The sequence below is a fragment of the Suricata suricatta genome, chromosome 9, assembly GCF_006229205.1.
Source record: "Suricata suricatta isolate VVHF042 chromosome 9, meerkat_22Aug2017_6uvM2_HiC, whole genome shotgun sequence".
Taxonomy (NCBI): Eukaryota; Metazoa; Chordata; class Mammalia; order Carnivora; family Herpestidae; genus Suricata; species Suricata suricatta.
In genome coordinates this window covers 104699911-104721065 of record NC_043708.1, presented here as the reverse complement: position 1 = coordinate 104721065, position 21155 = coordinate 104699911, and the positions used below count along the sequence as shown (strand labels likewise).

The following is a 21155-nucleotide window of genomic DNA, read 5'->3' as shown; positions in this document are numbered from 1 at the left end:
GACCCTTGTATTCCCACAGATGACTCCTAATTTAACAGTTACAATTACTGTAAAAACAGAAATAACAAAACAATGTCCAGGCAATGTTTCTCCATAGATACTCGATTGTGTCATACAACTTGAAATTATTACATTTTGATTCAATGCATTTACAAAACACCTTTCATCCAACAAACAAACATGATTCCTTAATACAGCTTCATCAGTCTTCCTAATACTGGAGGTAAAGAGATGAAAGTTTAATCATCCCAATTTTACAGAAGGAGACAGCCAAGATATTTAGGAAAGGCGTTGACTTGCCAGTGGAACTTGAATTTACTAATTATGGCCTCGGAACACCATGTAGGTTAGTAAGCTCATTTGAATAGTCACCCACCTAAGACAAAGACCAATTCATGCTTTGAAAGTAACTGAGGATAATGCTATTTCATCCATTATGCCAATGTCTGACTACCAACTTGGTCTCATTAAAAAAAAAAAAAACACAAACACAAAAATTCTGGCAATTTCTTTGTGCCTCGGTTTACTCAGTATTTTGTTTATCTGTATAATCACGGTGACTCAGACTATCCAAAAATCACTTTTAAAAACATTTTAAAATTTAAATGTGATGTTATTGCAACCTTGATATGATACTTTAAGAGGGATACTGAGATATCTAAAGAAGAAGAAATGGGTGAGGGGACTAGAAATCACGTATCAGAGAGGCTGAATGAGTTGGGAGAATTCAATTCAGAGATAAGACTTAGAGGGAATATAAATCTGTTCATCCACTCACTCATTCAAGCACTGCTGACCGTCTCCTATGTGCCAAGCATCACACTGGGAATTGGGAATTCAATAATGAATGTGCTATAGTCACTGGCCTCAAAGAGACAGAATCTACTGGGGGACGGAAGTGACTGTAAGACAATGTGCTAAGTGCCACAGTAAAAGCACCGGGGGATTAGGGAAATTCATAGAGTAGGTACCTGGTGTAGACTATGAGACGAGGTGGGCAGTCACCAGGGATGGTTTCCAGAAGAAGGTAACAGCTCTATTCTTCAAATAGACCCAGGTTGGCCAGACTGAAGGTGATGAAGGGGATAAAAAGAGGAGGAAAGCAGGAAGGGTTGGGAGAAGGAGAAAACAAGATCCACTGAGGGCTCCATGCATTTCTCAGCAAAGCTGGAATGTCAAGTAGAAAGAGCTCGAGTAGGCAGGGGACCTACACGTAGAGAGCCCACTGCTCACCTGCACCCAAGGTTATACATTGTCCTGAAGGTTTTAAGGAGCAGCAGCCAGCTGTAAAGGGGGAATGATGGGCTCAGAATGCACGTCGGCAAGCACTGTAGCCACAGCATGGAGGAGGGACTGTGCATGGCAAGACTGCAGGGCAGAAACCAGCACGTGGCTGTGGCAATGATCTACAGAGCCCAAACTGCTTCAGCAGCGATGCGGGTGTTGGACAGTGGACAGACTTCTGAGTGACCTAGGAGGCAGGCCTACAGATGTAGGGACTGACTAGATGTGGCGCTGAGGGAGGCCCAGGAGGCAGTGAAGAATGACTGGCAAGTTAACAACCTGGTGGGTGTGGAGAATTTGCTGAGACAGGAAATCTACAAGTAGTATGTCTGGCAGGAAGACAATGGGATGAGCTACCTAGAAGAGGGAACAGCCCTGCTCTGAGGGCTAAATAAAATCTTTATGAGTGGGTGCTAAAGGGAGACCCATAGGCGCCTGGGTGGCTCAGTCGGTTAAGCATCCGACTTCAGCTCAGGTGAGTCAGGTGAGTTCGAGCCCCACATCAAGCTCTGTGCTGACAGCTCAGAGCCTGGAGCCTGCTTCAGATTCTGCGTCTCCCTCTCTCTCTCTCTCTCTCTCTCTCTCTCTCTCTCTCTCTCTCTCTCTGTTCCTCCCCCTCTCACACCCTCTCTCTCTCAAAAATAAACATTAAAAAAAATAATAAATAGAGGGAGACCCATCTTGGCTCATGACAAAGAATGTTCTAAGACAGAGCTACATGAAAATGGAAGGGGCTGCTATGGTCAACAAAATGCATTCATGCTGTGAGGGATATTCAGGAAGAGCCTGGGTGACTGGCAAGGAGTGGGAATCAAGCATTGAAACAGAGCAGGATTAGATTGGTGCTTCTGACTCATTCCCCAGAGCACAGGCAGAGGGTCTTTCATAAACGGAGCCGAACATCTGATGCTCGCCAATGCCAACACACCAAAAGGAAAACTCAAACACAAGGCCCTGCCGATGTGGCTCTGTCCTGTCCCCTTCTCTCTGATCACGGCAATGTTCTTCTCCTCTCTTTCCACACTCCCGCAACGAGCACCCCTCCGTGGGCTCCAGCCAGACTGGCCTATTTATGAACACATCAAGCTCCATTTCTACTGCAGGGCCTTCACAGATGCTCGCCCCTCCCTCTGAAATGCCCTTTGCTGGCTCTTGATGTGGCTAGGCCCTTCCCATCCTTCAGGCCTCGACAGAATGTCACTCTCCTCCCGAGAGTCTGCCCCAAACATGCTGTCTAAAGCTAAACATATTCTTTCCCAGTGTTCTCTCTCTCCAAAACCTGCTTGTGTCCTTCATAACACTAATTATAAAGTGTGATTGTCTGTATATTTGTTTGGCTTTTTTTTTTTCTTGTATGTCCATTAGATAGTGAGCTCTAAGGATAAGGACCACATTGTATTTCTAGCGCATAGGACAATACCTTATGAATAGGTGACACTCAGATACTTTTCATGAGCTGTCAATATGGGACACAGAACATGGCCAATGTAGGGTGGCATATTAAAATCTATAGCAGATCTTTTTCAAACTGTACTCCTCCCATAACACAAGTCACTGCCAGAGGAAACCACCATCACTAGCTAGGAGGCCATCACATCCCAAAGGAAAGATGCTACAACAAAAGGCTCAGAACTATTAAATCAGACAGTCTCAGAATTTCTGTCCAACGTGAAAATTTTATGGTACTCTGTGAATATACTCTGTAGTTCTTCAAAATCCTGTTGTTAAAGCCAAATCTCAGAAAACTTGAGAAGTCAGCCTGCCCCTTCTCTGCCTTACCATTTTGTTTTTCAACTCTGTCCTGCTTCTTATACCATGATGAAATGGCCTAAAATATCAGAGAAAGTCCTTGTTTTTCCTCAAGGCTCATGGTGGGTCTTTCTGAATAACAACTTTTCTGGTAGTGGTAAAATTAAAAGCCCGGCTTTCTTTGACCTGAGCCCTCAGTCCCGGGCCTCCACTAAGCTGCAGGTATTGCCTGGCAGGGCCAAGCCCCAGAATGAGAACTACAGACCTACCCCTCATGACCACAAGACAGAGGACCTGCTGGTGGATAACCTAGTTGAGTGCATCTTAAGACAGAATGAATTTGCTTAAGAAGAAAACATGCTTTAAAAGTAGTGTGTTCACAGCAGGAAAGCTGGTGACAGACACACTGACACTATAATAAGGCAATCAAGGAAGCGACTTTTGAGGAGAAGACAGGAGGGTAAAAGAGAGTCAGAAGGAGACTTTAAATTACCTATAGTAAAGCCCTCTGGCAAAAAAACCAAGACTTTGGGTTAAGGAAGGGACAGAAGGAAGAGGAGAAACCTAAACTATATGTCAGCTGAGAAACAGCTGTGCGATACTGGTTACAGCCCAACACTTAGAAAAACCTGGGATGGAGTGGAAGGGTATTCTGGCTCAATGCTGGGTTTCCAGTCGCCAGAGTGACTTCGGACACACAACATCATCCTCAAGTCCAGTGATGTGATGTTTCCTGGCTGAATAACTGAGCGTCTAACCAAAACGACCTAGAATTCTATCAGCTTGAGCAGGTTGCTTCTTCCACTTGAGGACGCGTGATGACCAGAAGCAACACTCTGAAATGGCCCTCAATGCTTTGGTATCCCCACGGCAATGCGGGGCACTGTTAGCACTGATTTAGTGAAAACGGTCTTCTTTCTACAAGAAACAGCTTCAATAGTCTTTATGACCAAACATACAAAAACTACAACATGGCTAGTCAATTTAAGTTCCACCACTTCACTTTCCCCTTGCTCTTTCTGGTGAAGAAGCCAGTGGACAACAATACTGCCAAGACGGACAATCAAGAAAAAAATAATAAGCGTTATACAATTCACCAAACCAGATCAAAGAGGCATGGACGGCCCAGAAGTCAAAGGCGCTAAATTTTCCATGTAATTTGAAGACTGAAGGAACACCATTCCAAAGACCTATTAATAGTTTAACATGCCTCATTCCATCTTCCTCAGTGAGGTCCTTTCTCTGTAGTCAACACGTAGCTACAGTTATCCAACCAGTTACATTCCTTCTTAGCCACATGCACATTCGTTTGGTCTTACAGAAGAGCGGAGTCATCTCACAAGCCTCTTCCCCACCCCCAGCTCTGTAGATAAGCATGCTCAATGGGCACACTCACTTGCTTGCTCTCACCTATTGCTTGGAAGGGAATCTGAGACAGCAGGGCTGCCGTGCTGAGAGGGTCCAGCCCGGGTGTTCACCTAAAAGGAAAGAAAGAATTCACGATCAGTCTTGAGTTCTGAGGACACAGTTCCAATTAACCTATAATTTGCCACAAATTTCTCATTTCACTATGAAGGTTAATTAGCTTGTTGCTAGACAGGCCCAGGGTTGGAGTCTTCTCAGTATATAGGTTACAGAACGGTACGACCCATATGTTACATAATACACTTTTCCTGTCGTTATTCAAATACCTAAATGGTGTTGAAAAAAGGAAAGATAAATGGGAAAATTCCACTCTCCAGAACTGAATTCAATTCACTGTTGTGTTTTGTTTCATATACAAAGCCGTATATTTAAGAAAAACATGAAGAATGCATCCCGAGGTTAGTAGTGAACCTCAAGTTTTCATATCCTTCCAGCTCTAAAACCAAACAGAACACTGTAGAATGTTTCCTATTCACTAAAAAATGAGGTCCAAATAATTAATTATAAAATGCTTGAATCTAATACAATAGCCAGCTTTCCTTTCAAACGTAAAGCTGTAATCAGAAATCCAGAATTCAAAAGACACGGAACAATGAGAAGACATTAAATAGATATATGTTTCTAGCATAAATATGTCAAAAGAAGAGGAGGGTATTCTGTCTGCAATATGCTTAGGTGCTTAATTAATCATTGAAGTCTGTATTTTCACTCAAATAAATCTTTCTGGACATCAGTACTCAGAATCATCCTTAAGAAACAGACAAACAAAATGATTTTGAATAAATAAAACAAAATGTGGCCCCAAAAAGGCCTTCTATCCAAAAATGTACACATATTGAGCAAATACTACAGATGAATCCCCCTCCACATCCCGCTAGAAAAAAAAAAAGAAAGAAAAAAAAGGATCGCTTGTCAGAGCTTGAGAAAGTGCAGTTTTATTTGACATTTCAATAAGTGGAACACAGCATTACAAATCCATCTAACTTTACTGAAACAATTATTGAAATTCGTACCTTCAGGCCATGTATGTTCCGTTCCCCAGGAGGCTTGCAGGCTGAAACAGTAATTGACTAAATTGTAGAACACATCAGGGCCATTTACAAATTTGCTCAAAATGAATCGTTTAAAAAGAAATGAGGGTGACACCAAAATTAGCAGAGAGAAATGATTGAAAAGTGGCTCCCAAGACCCAAAGTGGGAATTATGAACCAGGGTTTTTAACTTGCAGGAGTGAGCATTTATAAATGCGAAGAGCTTTCTAATACCACCTCATATAAATTCCAATTTCTGCTTAAAACATACAAAAATCAAGTTAACTGAGCTAAAATGATTGGATACCTTTTATAATTCAAATTTCTGCAATCTTTCCTCAACTCCATTACATTGTATATCTGCTATCACTTAAACTAGTTTGAAAATAGCTAGGTTTTGGGTGCGGGGGGACACCTGGGAGCCCAAAGAAGGGTCTTTTAATGCCAGAAAGATGGTCAGCGATTCTAAAATGGAATATTCAAGTCTGAATACTAGTTTGCACAGCAATAATTAGTCAAATTTGTTAAAATACAAGGATATCACTAATTTTACTATATTTTTTGCAAATCTTGACATCTAATATTTAAGTCTAAAGATAGAGCAGTACCAGGAAAAATATTACTCTCCCGACACCACCGGGAGGTACAGGTTAGTACCTTTCCAATTCAGCAAATGCTTCTTCATCAAATGTTAGAAATACAAAAGTGTCCTGCCCATTTTATAGGCTGCTTCCGTCTGAAAGCTATGTGTGTCCTACATAGTGTATGTTAAGGGGCCGTCAATTTTGATTGATTGTTAGGAAGGATAAATTTGATTTTTTTCCTCCTCCCTCAGAGGTACATGTATTTTTCCTCTGTTTCTAACAACAAGAAATAAAACTGTTTAATAAGAAGATGTGGGTAATAATTACAAAGCGTATCAGTTGTTTTCATTGTATATATTTTTAGTATTTTCAAATTTATTATGTTACTCTCCTAGAAAATATATCTAAGCCTTAATAAAGAATTTTTATTTTTCTAAAATACATTAAAATTAGGACTCCACATCTTCTTTCCACAAAATGGAAATTAACTTTTTGAACAAAACAAAAGTCACATACATTTGATGTGTGATCCTTGAGGGACAATTAATACTTCCAAAGACAACACTTCAGAGTATCTCTGCCTAAGAATCCAGTACATTCATAAATTTCATTTAATAAGAAAGTGGCTAAGGAATCAGAGACAGATGTCAACTCTTACCTATTACCTAAATCTGCCTCATTACTCAATTGGCTTCTCAAACCTTCATGACTGGAAATCTAAGCAATATTAAAAACAAAAAACAAAAAACAGTAACCTCATATCTCCTAAAGTTATGGAATCAGAAGTTACATAAAGCTAGAAAGTTTTCATACTTTTTAATATTTAACATATCTTTTAACTACAGAGAATATAGCAATGAGCTGGAAGTTACTATCCAAGGCAAATGTCTTACTTGGAATGAGAACACCTGAGGTTAGAACAAAATCATTTTCTCCTATCTTGCTCACTTGCTCAGTCTAGATATTTCTTTCTGGCAGGGGGCCTGAATGAAGAAACCAAGAGCTGGGAGCCTCTAACCAACAAAGTATTAACCCAGTCAATCTGCCCACTATGTCTATATCCTAATTGTCTAAGTTTGTGTAATCACATTTACCTATATAAGATATAGGTAAGTAAGGGCACCTGGGGGGCTCAGTCAGTTAAGTGTCCAACTCTTGATTCGGGTCAGGTCATGATTTTGTGAGTTCAAGCCCCACATTGGGCTCTGTGCTGACAGTGCGGAGGCTGCTTGACATTCTCTCCCTCTCCCTCTGCCCCTCTCCCGCTCACTCTGTCTCTCAAAAATAAATAAGCTTAAATAATTTTTAAATATGGCCTGGAAGAACTTTATTTAATAATTTATTGGAGCCTCACAGGTCTGCTCTAGGACATGTGACAATCACATCTCATATACTCTCTTCTTCTAAGCATGTTCTCCCTACAATATACTGTTCTCTGCACTCTTACCAACCCCCTGCAGACTGCCTCCAAGCACACCTTGAATATTTTCATTTATATGCCCTTCAACTTTCAGTAAATTATAATTTAAACAAAATTCTTACTCAAAATGTGTATTAGCCACTTATAAGCTGTTGCAGACTCTGTGGAGTTATTTAATCTCTCTGAACCTACATATTCTCATCCACACAATGAAATCACTAATACCAAATAGGCAGAAATGTCAGGAGAATGAGAAATGATAACACTTAAAGTGATATTACTGCCTGAACAGAGCAGATGTCTAAAAATGGTCGCTACTGCCATGAGAGACAGCAAAATGGTACAGACAAGGAGACTGGAAAGGACTGTTCATAAAAGAAAAGAAAAAAAAAACTTTGGAAGATTTTAAATGAAGAAGAGTAAATCTTTTATTGGAGGGAGAAAAAAAACAACAAAGACCCGCAGCATTGGAATTATGATTTTCCAGGTTACTGTATGAAAGCTTGCTATAACAAAAGCATTATTATGTCAAGTAGAGAAACAATTAATGGAAATTTTCAGCTGGTAAAGTATCCTCGTGGAGAAATAATTTTGAAACCTACCCAATTCTCCCGTCATTGAAAATAGCAAGAAACAATCTGCATCCTTGTCACTGGTCTAATGCACAGAAATGGCAACATTCCTTTTTCTTTTCTTTTTTTTATTCTAGCATTTAGTCTTGATGAATCTTAATTTTTGTTTCACAGACACTACCAATGTCTCCATTTTATTTACTTACTTAGCTCTTTAATGAATTATCATTATTAATGTACTAAGTACTCCCAATCCTACTGCCCACCTTGACATAGAAAAGCATTACTCTTGAACTCAGACCTTGTGGGCTGACCAAGTCACCTGCCTTTGGAGACTTGATCAGTGTAAATTAAGAGTCTATTAGTTAACTGAACCATTCAACTTCAGAGAGTTACAGGTAATGAAAGTTTAGAATGGTTAATTGAAAAACCCATACCACAATTATCTGTACAGAATCAGTTGACAAAGATAAGTTGAAGTTATTTCTAAAAAAGTTGGACCGTTTCCTTATTTGCTCCATCAGTTAAAAAATATGAATTCCAAGTGGGGCCAGGTTGAAAGACTTAATGGTTTACATAATTAAACAGTTCTTTTTTACTATTATTCAAAAAAGTTTATTTATTTATTTTGAGAGAGTGCATGCAAACGAGCACACATGTGTGCAAGTTGGGGAGGGGCAAAGAGGGAAAGAGAGAGAATCCCAAGCAGGCTCCCCACCATCAGCACTGAGCCTGATCGATGTGGGGCTCGAACTCACGAATCGTGAGACCATGATCCAAGCCAAAGTTGGATGCTCAACTGAGCTACTGAGGCACCCCTACTATTATTTTAATGTTGAGGGAACATTAATATACAGTTGATCAGTCATATCAGATACAAAGCTAGTACTGCCAATCTAAAAGAGAAAAGGAATATTATTTGACTTTGCGACCCACCACAACTTACTCTCATCAGCTAATATTTTTTGGAGACTTGAGAATTGAACTCCTATTTATGAAGATTTTCCATTATTTGGAAAATAAAACCAAAAAAAACCCATGCACTAAACATTATCAAAATTTCCCTCCTAAAACCCCACAGTACATCCTCGCTTCTGCACTAGCTGAAAGCTTTCTCCTCAACAGGAGCTTTGGCTACCATCATGAGCCACAATTTATAAATATCCGAAATTAAAGTCATTCATTTGCCTTGGTTTAGAAACCATGTGGACCTCCAAAGAGTTCTTTAAGCGAATGTAAGTATGTACTTCAAAAACAAAAAACAATCTAGTTAGTTTAATTTACTCTACTAAATTAGATATTTTATCTGCCATAACTATAATATAGCCTGCAATCCCCACGATAATGAATACTTCCTTTGTTTTCTCAAATTAAAAGCTAAACATCATGTTATGTGCATTTAAACCTTTGGAAAACATAACTGTTGATGAAACAGTTTACGGAAATAATCATTGTTGATTAGAATTTGTTCAACATTACCTCTTGGAAATATCTGCAGAGGCTCTATTAACTGTCCATTTACTTGCTGTTCCATTACTGTGGAATAATACTGCAAAGAGATTATAGAAAGAGATTACTCAGTAATGTATGAATACTGGAAGAGACACTTACGGGTTGTTTAATTCATAGTACTTCTGTAAATTGCTGGTATATACATATCAGCCTTGAGAATACGTTTTCCTATTTGCACATAAAAATGACTATAATGAATATTTGGGATTCAAAGTCCAGTATAATGGTATCCTACACACTCTCGTTTATTTTAAAAGTAAAAACGTTGATTAAGAATTTACTATTTGATTCCTAGAAATATTCTGAAAAAGACGTGCTAAAAATGACACAAAAAGCTTTTTAGTGGAAGCTTCTCAAATTGCCTCTTGTTCTTTTCTCTGGGTTTTGCAAAGCAAAATGAAGACACTTCCCATCTAGCCTGGACCCATGTGCCCGGTAGCAGATCAAATATTATACCCGTTTGTGTAAAAAATGTATAAGACAATGGATATCTAAATCGTAGAATGTGGAAAACGCAAACATGATGGGATCTATCCAAAGGTGACAGGATTAATATGACCAAAAGAGGTAGCTCAGCTTTAAGCAAACATACCTTTCAAGCTTCAGTCTTTTAAACACTTTGGTACAGATCAAATTTCACTTTAAAATTCTGGGCACAAAACATTAAGTTCCAAGTAAAAAGCTTTCACACTCCTTCATAAACACAAATTCATTCACCAGGTTATACTGTGGTCTGATTCCCATTTTCCTTAATTTGCTAATTGGCGAGCATATGTCCACCGAACTTGGAGGCGGTTTGTGCCCTCACTTCTTGTACCACAAGACAAATAACACAGTGCAAAGTGTCAACAATTAAAACAACTGATTTTGTGTTTTGTGGGTTGTCACACACAGAGCAGAACTCTCCTTCCATTCTTGCTGTTTCTGTATTAAAAACACAATGAAACATGTATGTAACTGCCACATTTGGGAGACATTCTTCCTTGATCATCATTATTTGCTGACATTCTTAAAAAGTCTTCTTTAGAAGATACGAACATACATCTTCCTAATGCTTTTACGTACATTAAAATTACTACAAAATCAAGGGTGTTTTTGTTTTTTTTACAAAATAAATGTGATTCAACATCATCTTGGGATCACAAGTTCACAATCTAAGGCTCTTTGTCCTAAAAACAAACAAAGTGAAGTGAATTTTTGGTAGCCGTGGAGTGACACAAATGTACCCTCCTCTGCAAAGGCTCTCACACTGTAAAGGGGACAGATCCTCTCCTTCTGTGGGCACAGAAGCCTAGACACATACAGCATAAACACGTGTGCCGTGCGCTCTGGAACACATACCAAGGCAAATGTCATTCAGGAGAACATATTCGTTCAAACCACAGAAATATACTGCTCGCCATTACTCAAACAGTGATGACAAGTAAATGAAATATCAATCATGTAGGCTGTCAACCTTTTGGGACAGCAATAACTGTTAACAAGTAGTCTGGAAAAATTGTCCGAAAATGACTTGTCCTCGGCACACAAGTATTTGAGGTTTCCATGGAAAATTAAGATGCCAGTGGCTATTTGGAACATTGCTCAGGTATTCTTTTTAATGGGAAATTTGCCGGTTATTGATCCACAGCATGTACCCCCTTGGTTCTGGAAGGCTGCAAGCAACTTTCCAATCAGTGGCTGTCAAAAAAATTACTGCCTTTTTATACTGATACAAGACAACAGCAGTGGTGGTGTTCTCCTATAGTTAATGCTTTTCTTTAATTAACTGCTATGTACAATAGATTAGTAATTTCAGTTACTACTTCACTATAGTCCTAGAAATCAGAACAAATAAAATATCCTATGCTTTATCCAACAAATTAGTTATAGAGTTGTCTGAAACTGGTGCTTGAGGTCAAGTTTGAAAACAAATAACCTCAAATGTAAAGGGTCAGGACAGGTCCAATGCATTTTTTCCTACTATAAAACCTTGCATGCATGAAATTGACCTGTTTTCCAACTTTATTTATTTACCTCATAAAATAAATAAATTTGGCTTCCCTTTCATTTCAGATCTGTGCCGAATTAACTGGCAAACTATACATATGTTTATGACCATTGCGCAAATTTTGGAGCCACGTATAACCATGTCTTTATGCACGATCAACACAGTCACGGTAATGATATTAAGTGTGCCACTTGCCAGCATCTGTGAAGCAAGCGGTTAGCGTTTGTTTGTTGTTTTCCACAGTCCTCCCAAATCCAAGGGACAGTTTTTCCTTGCTCAAATACTGGGTTTGATCTCTGTTTGCATTAACAGAGAATCTTGTGATCCACAGCAAAGTAATTCAGCATCAGAAGCACACCGTGAAGGGTGGTAATGAAACCCATGGCTTGGGCCCACTCCAGGCAAGCAACTCAGAAGCAGGCCACCATGTGGGGGTCGGGGGGCTGCCAAAGATGCACCAGGCCTAAAGGCTCAGGCTGCCGCATATGGAGCATTCTCGAAGAGACTAGGATAGAGCACGAGGCCACGCATACCTCCCGGCCCAAAGCAGTCCTGATGGGCCATGCACCTGTGTCACCCAGTGAGGCACCTCGGGGAGTCAGAGGGCCCCAACTTTGGGAGTGGCCATTCCCCAGCACACCAGCTGGGTGAGGAAACAGTCACTGCCCCTCGGATTACTCATGTAAAAGGAAGCTGCTACACTGCCAGAGGAGTGCCAGGAGGCTCACTTGAGGGGTACACAGGCTAGCGCTGAAGCTGGAGAGCAAGGAGTTTCCAGATCTGGGTAGTCTCTCAGTGTTTTTAGATATTCTCCTTTTAAAGAGAGCCTTTCCAATTTTGTTCTCAATAGTGATAAAATAAGCAATAATGACTTCTACTAGTCCAAACCAAACTGAAGAAAAAAAACCCAAACAAACAAAAAACTAAATCTTGTATGCCAAGATACTTTCAAAAAAATTTTTTTAATATTTTATTTTTGAGAGAGAGAGAGACCGCAAGCTGGTGAGGGGCAGAGAGAGAGAGAGACACACACACACACACACACACACACACACACACACACACAGAATCTGAAGCAGGCTCCAGGCTTTGAGTTGTCAGCATAGAGCTTGATGTGGGGCTCAAACTCAGAAGCTGTGAGATCATGACCTGAGCCAAAGTCAGAAGCTTAACCAACTGAGCCACTCAGGGGCCCCTATGCCAAGATACTCACCATGGCTTGGACAGAAAAGTTAGAGTGACCATTTTAACATTAATGGGGGCATAATTTGAAGCTATCCAAATAACTTCCTCATTGTAATCTCTATAATCCTATCCCACTTATACTATCCTTAACACAGAGCCCTGCACATAGCAGGTGCTCAATAAATATTTGCTGACTGAAATGGGGTCCAATTCTGGTTCTGCTACCTATTACGTAGCCTTCATTACGTATGAAGTCATTTAACTTAGTTTCCTCCAAATGAGACTAAAGATAGCTAGTCCATGACATAGGATGGCCAGGAAGTTCCAAAGGAAACAGCAGCAAGACAATTTCTGAAGGCACTTTGTCAACTGTAATGAATTACTGGTGGTTGAGAAATTAAAAAGTGAACCTCTTACCATTGAAACAACAGCACTTTCGGGGCACCTGGGTGGCTCAGTCAGTTAAGCGTCCGGCTTCAGCTCAGGTCATGATCTCAACAGTTGTGGGTCTGAGCCCCACGTCAGGCTTTGTGCTGACAGCTACCTCAGAGCCTGGGGCCTGTCTTCAGATTCTGTGTCTCCTTCTATCTCTGACCTTATCCTGATTGCACTGTCTCTCTCTGTCTCTCAAAAATAAAATTAAAAAAAAAAAAAGAAACACGAGCACTTTCTGAATAGAAGTGTTCCCACAGCTAAAAATACAAAAGTAGTTATGTGTAAAAAGTACAAAACATTGTGCTCAGACTGAGCACATCGGCAGCAGTTATAAAATGTGTTTTCTACTGGTGTTCCTGGCAGAATCTGTTATGTGCAGTAATTGCAGCAATAATCAATAAGCTAACGGAGTAAAAGATTAATCAGTTTTGTGATTGCTAATGGAATCTCTAGTACCAGACTCAGATTAGTTTCAGAGTCCCTCTGAGATGTTCCTCAAAATCCTTAAACAATTTTAATAAGGATGTGACAAAGTTTAGCACAGTTATCCAAAAATCTAATTAATTTGAAACAGAGGGCCAGATTCAACGAGGGGATAGCAAGTACAATTCTTGGCTTGTTTTGTTTGCAAGTTTATCAAACACTGTGCCTATTTGTTATGAACCTAATTCTAATTCTAACAGCACGATTCAGTCAATAATTACAATTTTTTTTCCTTCAAGGAAATCTGCCATATAAAAAACTTGAGCTCCCAAACAGCACGGTTTAATTTTCCAAGGCACAAGTGATCTATTAAAAGAGAGAGACAGAGACAAAGAGAGAGATACACACATACACAACCACTTATAGACTACCTACTGCGTACTAGGCTCAATACTAGCTATTTGGGTTTGTTCATTTAATTTCTCACAACCCTATCCTATTCTGGGAGTATCATTCACAGATGAAGCAAAAGGCTTATCAGTGAACAACAACAACAAAATTACTTCTTTTATGTACTCAGAACATAAAATGTATGTTTACTATTTAAGAATCAAAGGGCAAGTTATCTCTTATTTCTCATACCTCAAAACATTTAAAGAAACGGGGCTGCTGGGCACAATGCTGAGCAATGCTGCACATCATTTGGGTTCGGTCATGTCACTGATCTTTTCACAGACTGGGGACGCATGGCACCATGCTGACGGGTGACCTCTCCCTCCCTCCTCAGCACCCCCTCTGGTCTTCCTCCTCCCTCTCTGCCCACTCTACTCAGTGTCCTGTAAGCGGTTCTTTCTCCATCCCTCCTTTAAATGCTGGAGCTCCCCATGGTTTTTCATCAACTTTCTCTTCTTATTTTATACTCTCCTTGAGTTAACTTCAGCCACTTCAAAGGTTTCAATTACCAGAGGAGTCATTGAGACTAATTAGGAGCTGATGAATCACAAATCTTTATTTCCAGCCCAGATCTCTCTCCTAAGATTCGGAACATACCCAACTGGTTATCCAGAGGCCCCTCAAATTCAACAGGTCTCTACCTCTCTCACACCTCCCTCATGCCCTAGACCCATCTTCTGCCACCTGGGCTCCCTGTCTCAGTGAAAGACCTCACAATGACCTACTTTCTCAAGCCAGATAGCTAAGTTAAGCCAGACCACCCCTCTTTCCTTCTTCCCCACTTAATCAATCACCAGTTTTATTAACTCGGCATCTTCCTAGCTTCTCAATCCCCCAAGCATGGCCCCTCCATCATCTAGCCCACCTTCCTTCCCAACCTCATGTCATACCCTTCCTGCCTTCTTGTCCATTCCACACTGAATCCCAGGTGGCTCCTCCTGAATGCACCAGTCGTACTTACACCTGAGCCTTTGACATACTCTTCTCTCTGCCCAAACCACCCTTCCATGTCCCTTTGTCCCAGCTTACTCCATCCAGACACCACCTTCTTCAGGAAGCCTTCTCTGGCCCCAAGTTACACCGGGTGCTCCTTCTTGTGTTCACAGAGCACCTAACACTTCAACAGATTATAGCACTTATTACTCTCCCTGGTAATTAAAATTTTTCATATCTTCCTACACTGTTGGCTTTTTTGTTAATCTCCCTAAGTGGACCATGGGCTCCCTGAAGGAATGAACTATATGTTCACTATACCTGCACCACCTAGCATAGCACTTGGCCACATAGCTGCTATCCCATAAATATTTACTGTATAAAACTGGCTGTACAAATAAGTGAGCAAATCAATGAGTGATCTCAGGCCCTAGCTCTACATTTACTAGCTGTGAGACCTTGAGAAAGGCACCTACTATGTGCCTCAGTAGCCTCAGCTATAAAAAAGGGGAAAATACCTGCCTTGCTCACCTTGTAAAGGTATTAAGAAGATCAAATCAAAGGAGCTGGTATATGGGAAACCTTCTATAAAGTACTTGAAAAGAATCCTGAAATAGGGCACAGGGCTATGAATCTCTTACTTCCAAGCAACAGTACACAGAAGAGAAGTCTTCATAACAATAGGGTAACATAGAAACCCCCAAACAAGATCACTGTTAGACCAAGTACAGAGGTAGATTTAACTAACTGCTTATCAAGGCTGAGTCAGTGTCCCTTCCTTTTCCCTCCATTACTACAGTACTATAAATAATAAAATAATTAAAAGGGTATTATAAGGAATTATGTCTATTTTTCTTCTGGAAGTTAATCAAAGGCAGGGGCCCTGTCTTGTGTATTTTATGATCTTGTATGGCAGAGGTATTAAACTGGAGTCTATATGGGCCTTAGGAGAGTCTTCAAATTCCTGAAATTATATGTGAAACATTGCGTTGTGCCAATTTTCTGGGAAGAGAATAAACGGCCTTCCTCACATTTTCAACAAGGCCCGTGTCCCTAAAACCCTAAGAAGAGACACTGTACCGTGTCCAGCACTGTGCCTTACACGTAATAGTGCTCCACAAACGTGTAAAGGAAAGAGGCAGACTGGAGCTGATAGACATGGTAACTACTCTCAATGCTCAGACCTTCTTACTCAGTGGCAAGTTTTACATGTCAAATTGCATCAAATCAGGTTAGGCATTATTCTTCTATACACATAATAGAACAGGTTCCTAAACCTCTCCTTTACATACCTGCTAACAGTATAGTGTTTCAACTTATAAAGAATAAGTGTGCTGGTTTTTTCCTACTAATGATAAAATTTTCACATTCCTGTTCAGTCAATACTGCAAGCATACCCCATTATAGATAGCTCAGTCAGTAATTATAGCAATAATCAATAAACTAACCAACTATTTGCAGTCCATAGTTAATTTATTAGTTTTCCCAGAGAAGAGCCCAACACCCAGAACTCTGTTAAATGGATACAAATTCCATTAGAACACTACTTAGTGTGTCCTCAGTTATATTTTCTTTTTGTTATTTCTTATACTTTACATTGAGAGGCTTTCCTTCTATGACGCTGACCTCTTAGGAAGCACACGATTATTCCAGCAACAAAAATAACATATGAAACTAATCTATTTTTAATACCAAATTAACAACTGCATCTCCTTACCTGGCTTCAGATCCCCCCACTTCTCAGTAGCTCATTGCCCCTGCTGGAGGTGCTACAATGTGCGTGCTCTTCCTTGGACTCTAGACCAAGGATCCACATATGGTCATGGACTGATTAGATGATGAGAAAGAAAATCACAATGGAAAGTCTTACAGTGAAAAGGTCAACAGGGAACAACTCTGGGGCCTTTTTATAGGCTATTGTTATTGAACAGATGTATTTATTAATGATTTGGAAGTGAAAAAGACAGTAAGTTGGCCACAGTTTATGATAACACTATTTGTTTTGAATAGTAAAACTATAAAGGACATTAGGGAACGCCAGATGGTCTTAATAGAGGTTTGAGTAGCCAATGGCAGGCGAACTTCAACTTGGCTAAGTTTAAGGTAATGTGTGTCGGCAGAAGGAGTTTAAATTTGTAGGACCCTCTTGGCTGAAGCCTTCAGAGTCATCCACACGGTTAGCCTGGGGCAGCATCTACACTGACCTTCCATCTGATTTCTAGGCTGCAGCAATTCTGCTGTACTTCTAAAGGAGAAGTTTAAATACAGTAGTCCCCCCTTAGCCATGGTTTCACCTTCCATGGTTTCAGTTACCCGTGGTCAAAGGTGGTCTGGAAACAAATCGTTTGGACATACTGTCAGAAAGGCGATTGTAACCTAACACTAGGTCCAAAGCAGACGTCATTCACCTCACTTCCTCCCATCATATAGGCATTTTGTCAACTCTTGGCATCCCAAGAAGTGTGAGCATAGTACAATAAGGTTATTTTGAGAGAGACCACATTCACATTACTTTCACGGCAGTATATTGTTGTAACTGTTCTATTTTATTATTAGTTGTTGTGGTGAATCACTTCCTGTGCCTAAGTTTAAATGAAACTTTACCACAGATATGTATGTATAGGAAAGACATGGTATATATAGGGCTTGGCACTATCCACAGTTTCGGGCATACCCAGGGTAGGGGGACCCTGGATCTTATCCCCCACAGATGAGGGGGTCTACTGCAGTAGTTTCAGGAAATCTGCCACTTAAACTAGGATCATCAGGCCATGCAGACAGCAGGCCAAATGTGACATTCCCTCACACTTTATTTAGCCATCACTTCTAATAATACTTGATAAAGATCCAGCCTACTGCTCAACTTCTATTACTTTTTTTAAGTTAATTTATTTTGAGAGAGAGAGAGAGAGAGTGTGTACATCAGGTGAAGAGGGGCAGAGAGAGAGAATCCCAAGCAGGCTCCGCACTGTCAGCACAGAGCCCAGCACAGGGCCCAAACTCATGAACCACAAGATCATGACCTGAGCCAAAACCAAGAGTTGGACACTTAACTTACTGGGCCACCCAGGTGCCCCTCAACTTCTATGAAAAAGTGAATAAATAGGAGCGCCCAACTGGCTAACTCTGTTAAGCATCTGACTCTTTACTTTGGCTCAGGTCATGATCTCATGGTCATGAGATTGAGCCCCCGGCTTCAGGAATTCTCCCTCTCTTTCTGCCCCTCCCCCACTTGGGCACTCATGTTTGTGCATGCTTGCTCTCTCTCTCTCTTTCAAAAACAAAACGAATAAATAAAAAGGCAGCGAAGAATGAGTAAAGAACATATAATAAGTAACAGAAACAGAGAAACATATATGTAGAAGCAACTTTATTGAAATTTTCTATTACTTAAATTTATACCTTTTTGGACATATTTCCTAGGTTGGTAATTTATTGAGTCTCCCTAATGTTACTGTATTGCAGCATATTTACGTTCATGTTTCAGGTATATGTAGAACATACCTCTCTTGTTTCCTGTAAGAATGGCTCTAAGAGAAGAGAGGTTTATTAAGAGCTGCCAGCAAGGGCCTAGCCACCTGGTTGTGCCCCAAGGCAATCTGACTGCTAGAGGTCCATCATTCCCCAGCAGCCCACATCTCCTGTGAAGACAAGCTCCTGGCCAGAGCCCCCAAGGGGCTAACTGACGTACTGCACAGCTCTACTGCCTCATGCCAACTGCCTGGACACAAGATCCAGGAGGAAGCAGCCTACAGCCTGCACTGAGCCCTCTACGGAGATGGAGCTAAACCGAAAGCGTAGCCATGTTAATAACAAAATATTGGTGGCCCAAAGCACCCCAGAGTGCCCTGGTGCCACCCTGCTGAGGCCTGCCTGTGCTGACTGGCGATTTCCTTTGCTTCCATGAGCCACATAAGTCCCCTGCTCGGATGCAAGCTTCAGGGTGCTGCTGCTCCTCGCAAGCAAAGATGCCCCAAGATATTTCACAACAGGGACTAAAATAAGCAGCTACCACATTTTTGTCACTGTTTCACAGGCATTGAAAGGTCCCAGGCAAGGCAGAGAAGGGAGTTGCCACTGAAGACTGAGCTGTGAGTTCAAAGCAGAGCCTCCTTCATGGGGAGCATACTAAAAAGCACCATGTGGAAAATGAACTGGAACCTCGTGGCCTTTGAAGAAAACTTCCTAACAGCAAAGGCCCTGATGCTGTTAAATGCTCAACTCCTAAGTGGGCAACAAATTTTGTGGTAAAACTCAGCCTATGGGTAAGTACAAAATCTTTAGTTTCAAAAGCCCACAAAGTATTTTCTACATTCCCATTCAAACTCAGGTAAGTAACATTCCAGTTAACAGCACTCTTTTTTGATATCAGGAAAAAAAGAAGTATTTGCAAAGCTTCCTCAGCAGGACCTCAATAGATGCCAAAACAAAAACATCATTTCTTTTTTTTTAATTATTTTCCTAATGTTTCTATTTATTTTTGAGAGAGAGAGAAACAGTGTGAGCAGGGTAGGGTCACAGAATCCGAAGTAGGCTCCAGGCTCTGAGCTGTCAGCACAGAGCCCAATGCAGGGCTCAAACCCACGAACCGCGAGATCATGACCTGAGCAGAATCCAGCTGCTCAACTGACTGAGCCACCCAGGTGCCCCCAAAAACATCATTTCAAACCACTAGGAGTAAAGAGACGGAGAGTCTTCCCCATTCATTGGCAACGTGACCTCCAACTGAATCTGACCTCCGGGAGGTCATTTTCCTTATCTACAAAATGAAACAGATAAGACTTCTAAGGTTCCCTTCCTTCCAACTCTACTTGAGTAACTGTATGATTTTAGAGGCAATCTCCAAGTTATACATACTAGGATAAAGCTAACCATATCCCAATTTACAAGGTGCTACAGAGGTCAAGGAGTATTTTCCCTCATGATACCCAACATCTAAAAAGGTACACACTATGGTCAAGTATACCAAAGGGAATACTTACACTCCACTAAAACACAAGGGCTCTGCCATAATGGGAGGCATTATAGTTAAACTTGTTCCTTACTCTTCTGGCAACGCGGAAAAATGGTATAAAGAGAAAGAATGGGCAAAATGAGGAAAATTATTCTTGTTAATACTGTGCCCCACTCACACAAGCCTCTCAGTATTGAGAGAACCAGGTGTAAAAATCATGTACCAGACACAGGACTCAGCAGAAACAAGTATGAATCCATTTACAAACGCAAGATGTACTGCTGAGTTTCTTAATGAAAGGTCACCCAAAAGCAGAGGTTAACTGTAAAATAACCCCCGCCCATAACCAGGGCTCAGTGATAGATAAAGCTTCAGATGAATCAATAAACAAGGCCCAGCACTGTCGTTTGATGCTGAAAGGAAATGAAGCCCACACTGCCAGACAACGAATACAAAAAGACAGAAGGAGAAAAGCAACAAACCATCTTTAATCTTCCCAGAAAATGAGAGGGGGAAACAAGAACATCAAAAACAACAACAACAACAACAAAGCAAACTATATTAAGGAAATATTTAACAGGGTCCTTTAAATAATTGGCAATGATCAGGTATTTAGTTTTCAGAATATGTAGGTTGGGTGTACTTTTCTTCTAATAAAGCATTTCAGATTCTAATTAAAAAAATACTTTATGGAGGAATTAAAAAGATACAATAGTGTCAGAGGAAAAGCCATGATCCCAGAAGTGGAATATCCTAACAACATAACTTACAAGAAACTACTCTATAAAACCAGATTGTTGATTAACACAAACTCATAACAAAGCACAGAGAGCGATCGCAATGGTGCTGTAATAACACTTGGCTGCTGGATTCTCTCAATACATTAAATATCTCCTTGGAGACCAAATTACTTTACATTTTCTTAAAAGACAATTTATTATAGCTTTGTTTTCTTCTCATTATCTCTTAAAAATATATCTAATGAAGAAAAGAATACAACTTCTAAATAACTTACATAAAACGGTACTAATGTGTGACAACAGACTTTGGTTTAATATGTCGGCTATTATTTAACAGCACATGACAACTTATTGTCATGACAAATCCTTACCACAATGCGACACTCTGTGTGTCACATGTATCAAAAACCACTGTATGCCATTATTATGGCACACATAAAATTAACAGCCTAAGGCTGCTAGCAA

General features: G+C 40.4%; 1 protein-coding gene across 1 annotated transcript in view; it reads right to left on the bottom strand.

Annotated features, from left to right (window-relative positions):
• Positions 1 to 21155, bottom strand: part of MAP2K5 (mitogen-activated protein kinase kinase 5) — a 264767-nt gene that overhangs the window by 217886 nt on the left and 25726 nt on the right. Inside the window, exons 4-6 of the mRNA XM_029952259.1 lie at positions 9545 to 9614; positions 5472 to 5512; positions 4444 to 4511 (exon numbers count right to left, since the gene is read on the bottom strand). Coding sequence (XP_029808119.1) covers positions 4444 to 4511; positions 5472 to 5512; positions 9545 to 9614 — 179 coding nt within the window. The remainder of the gene's footprint in view (positions 1 to 4443; positions 4512 to 5471; positions 5513 to 9544; positions 9615 to 21155) is intronic.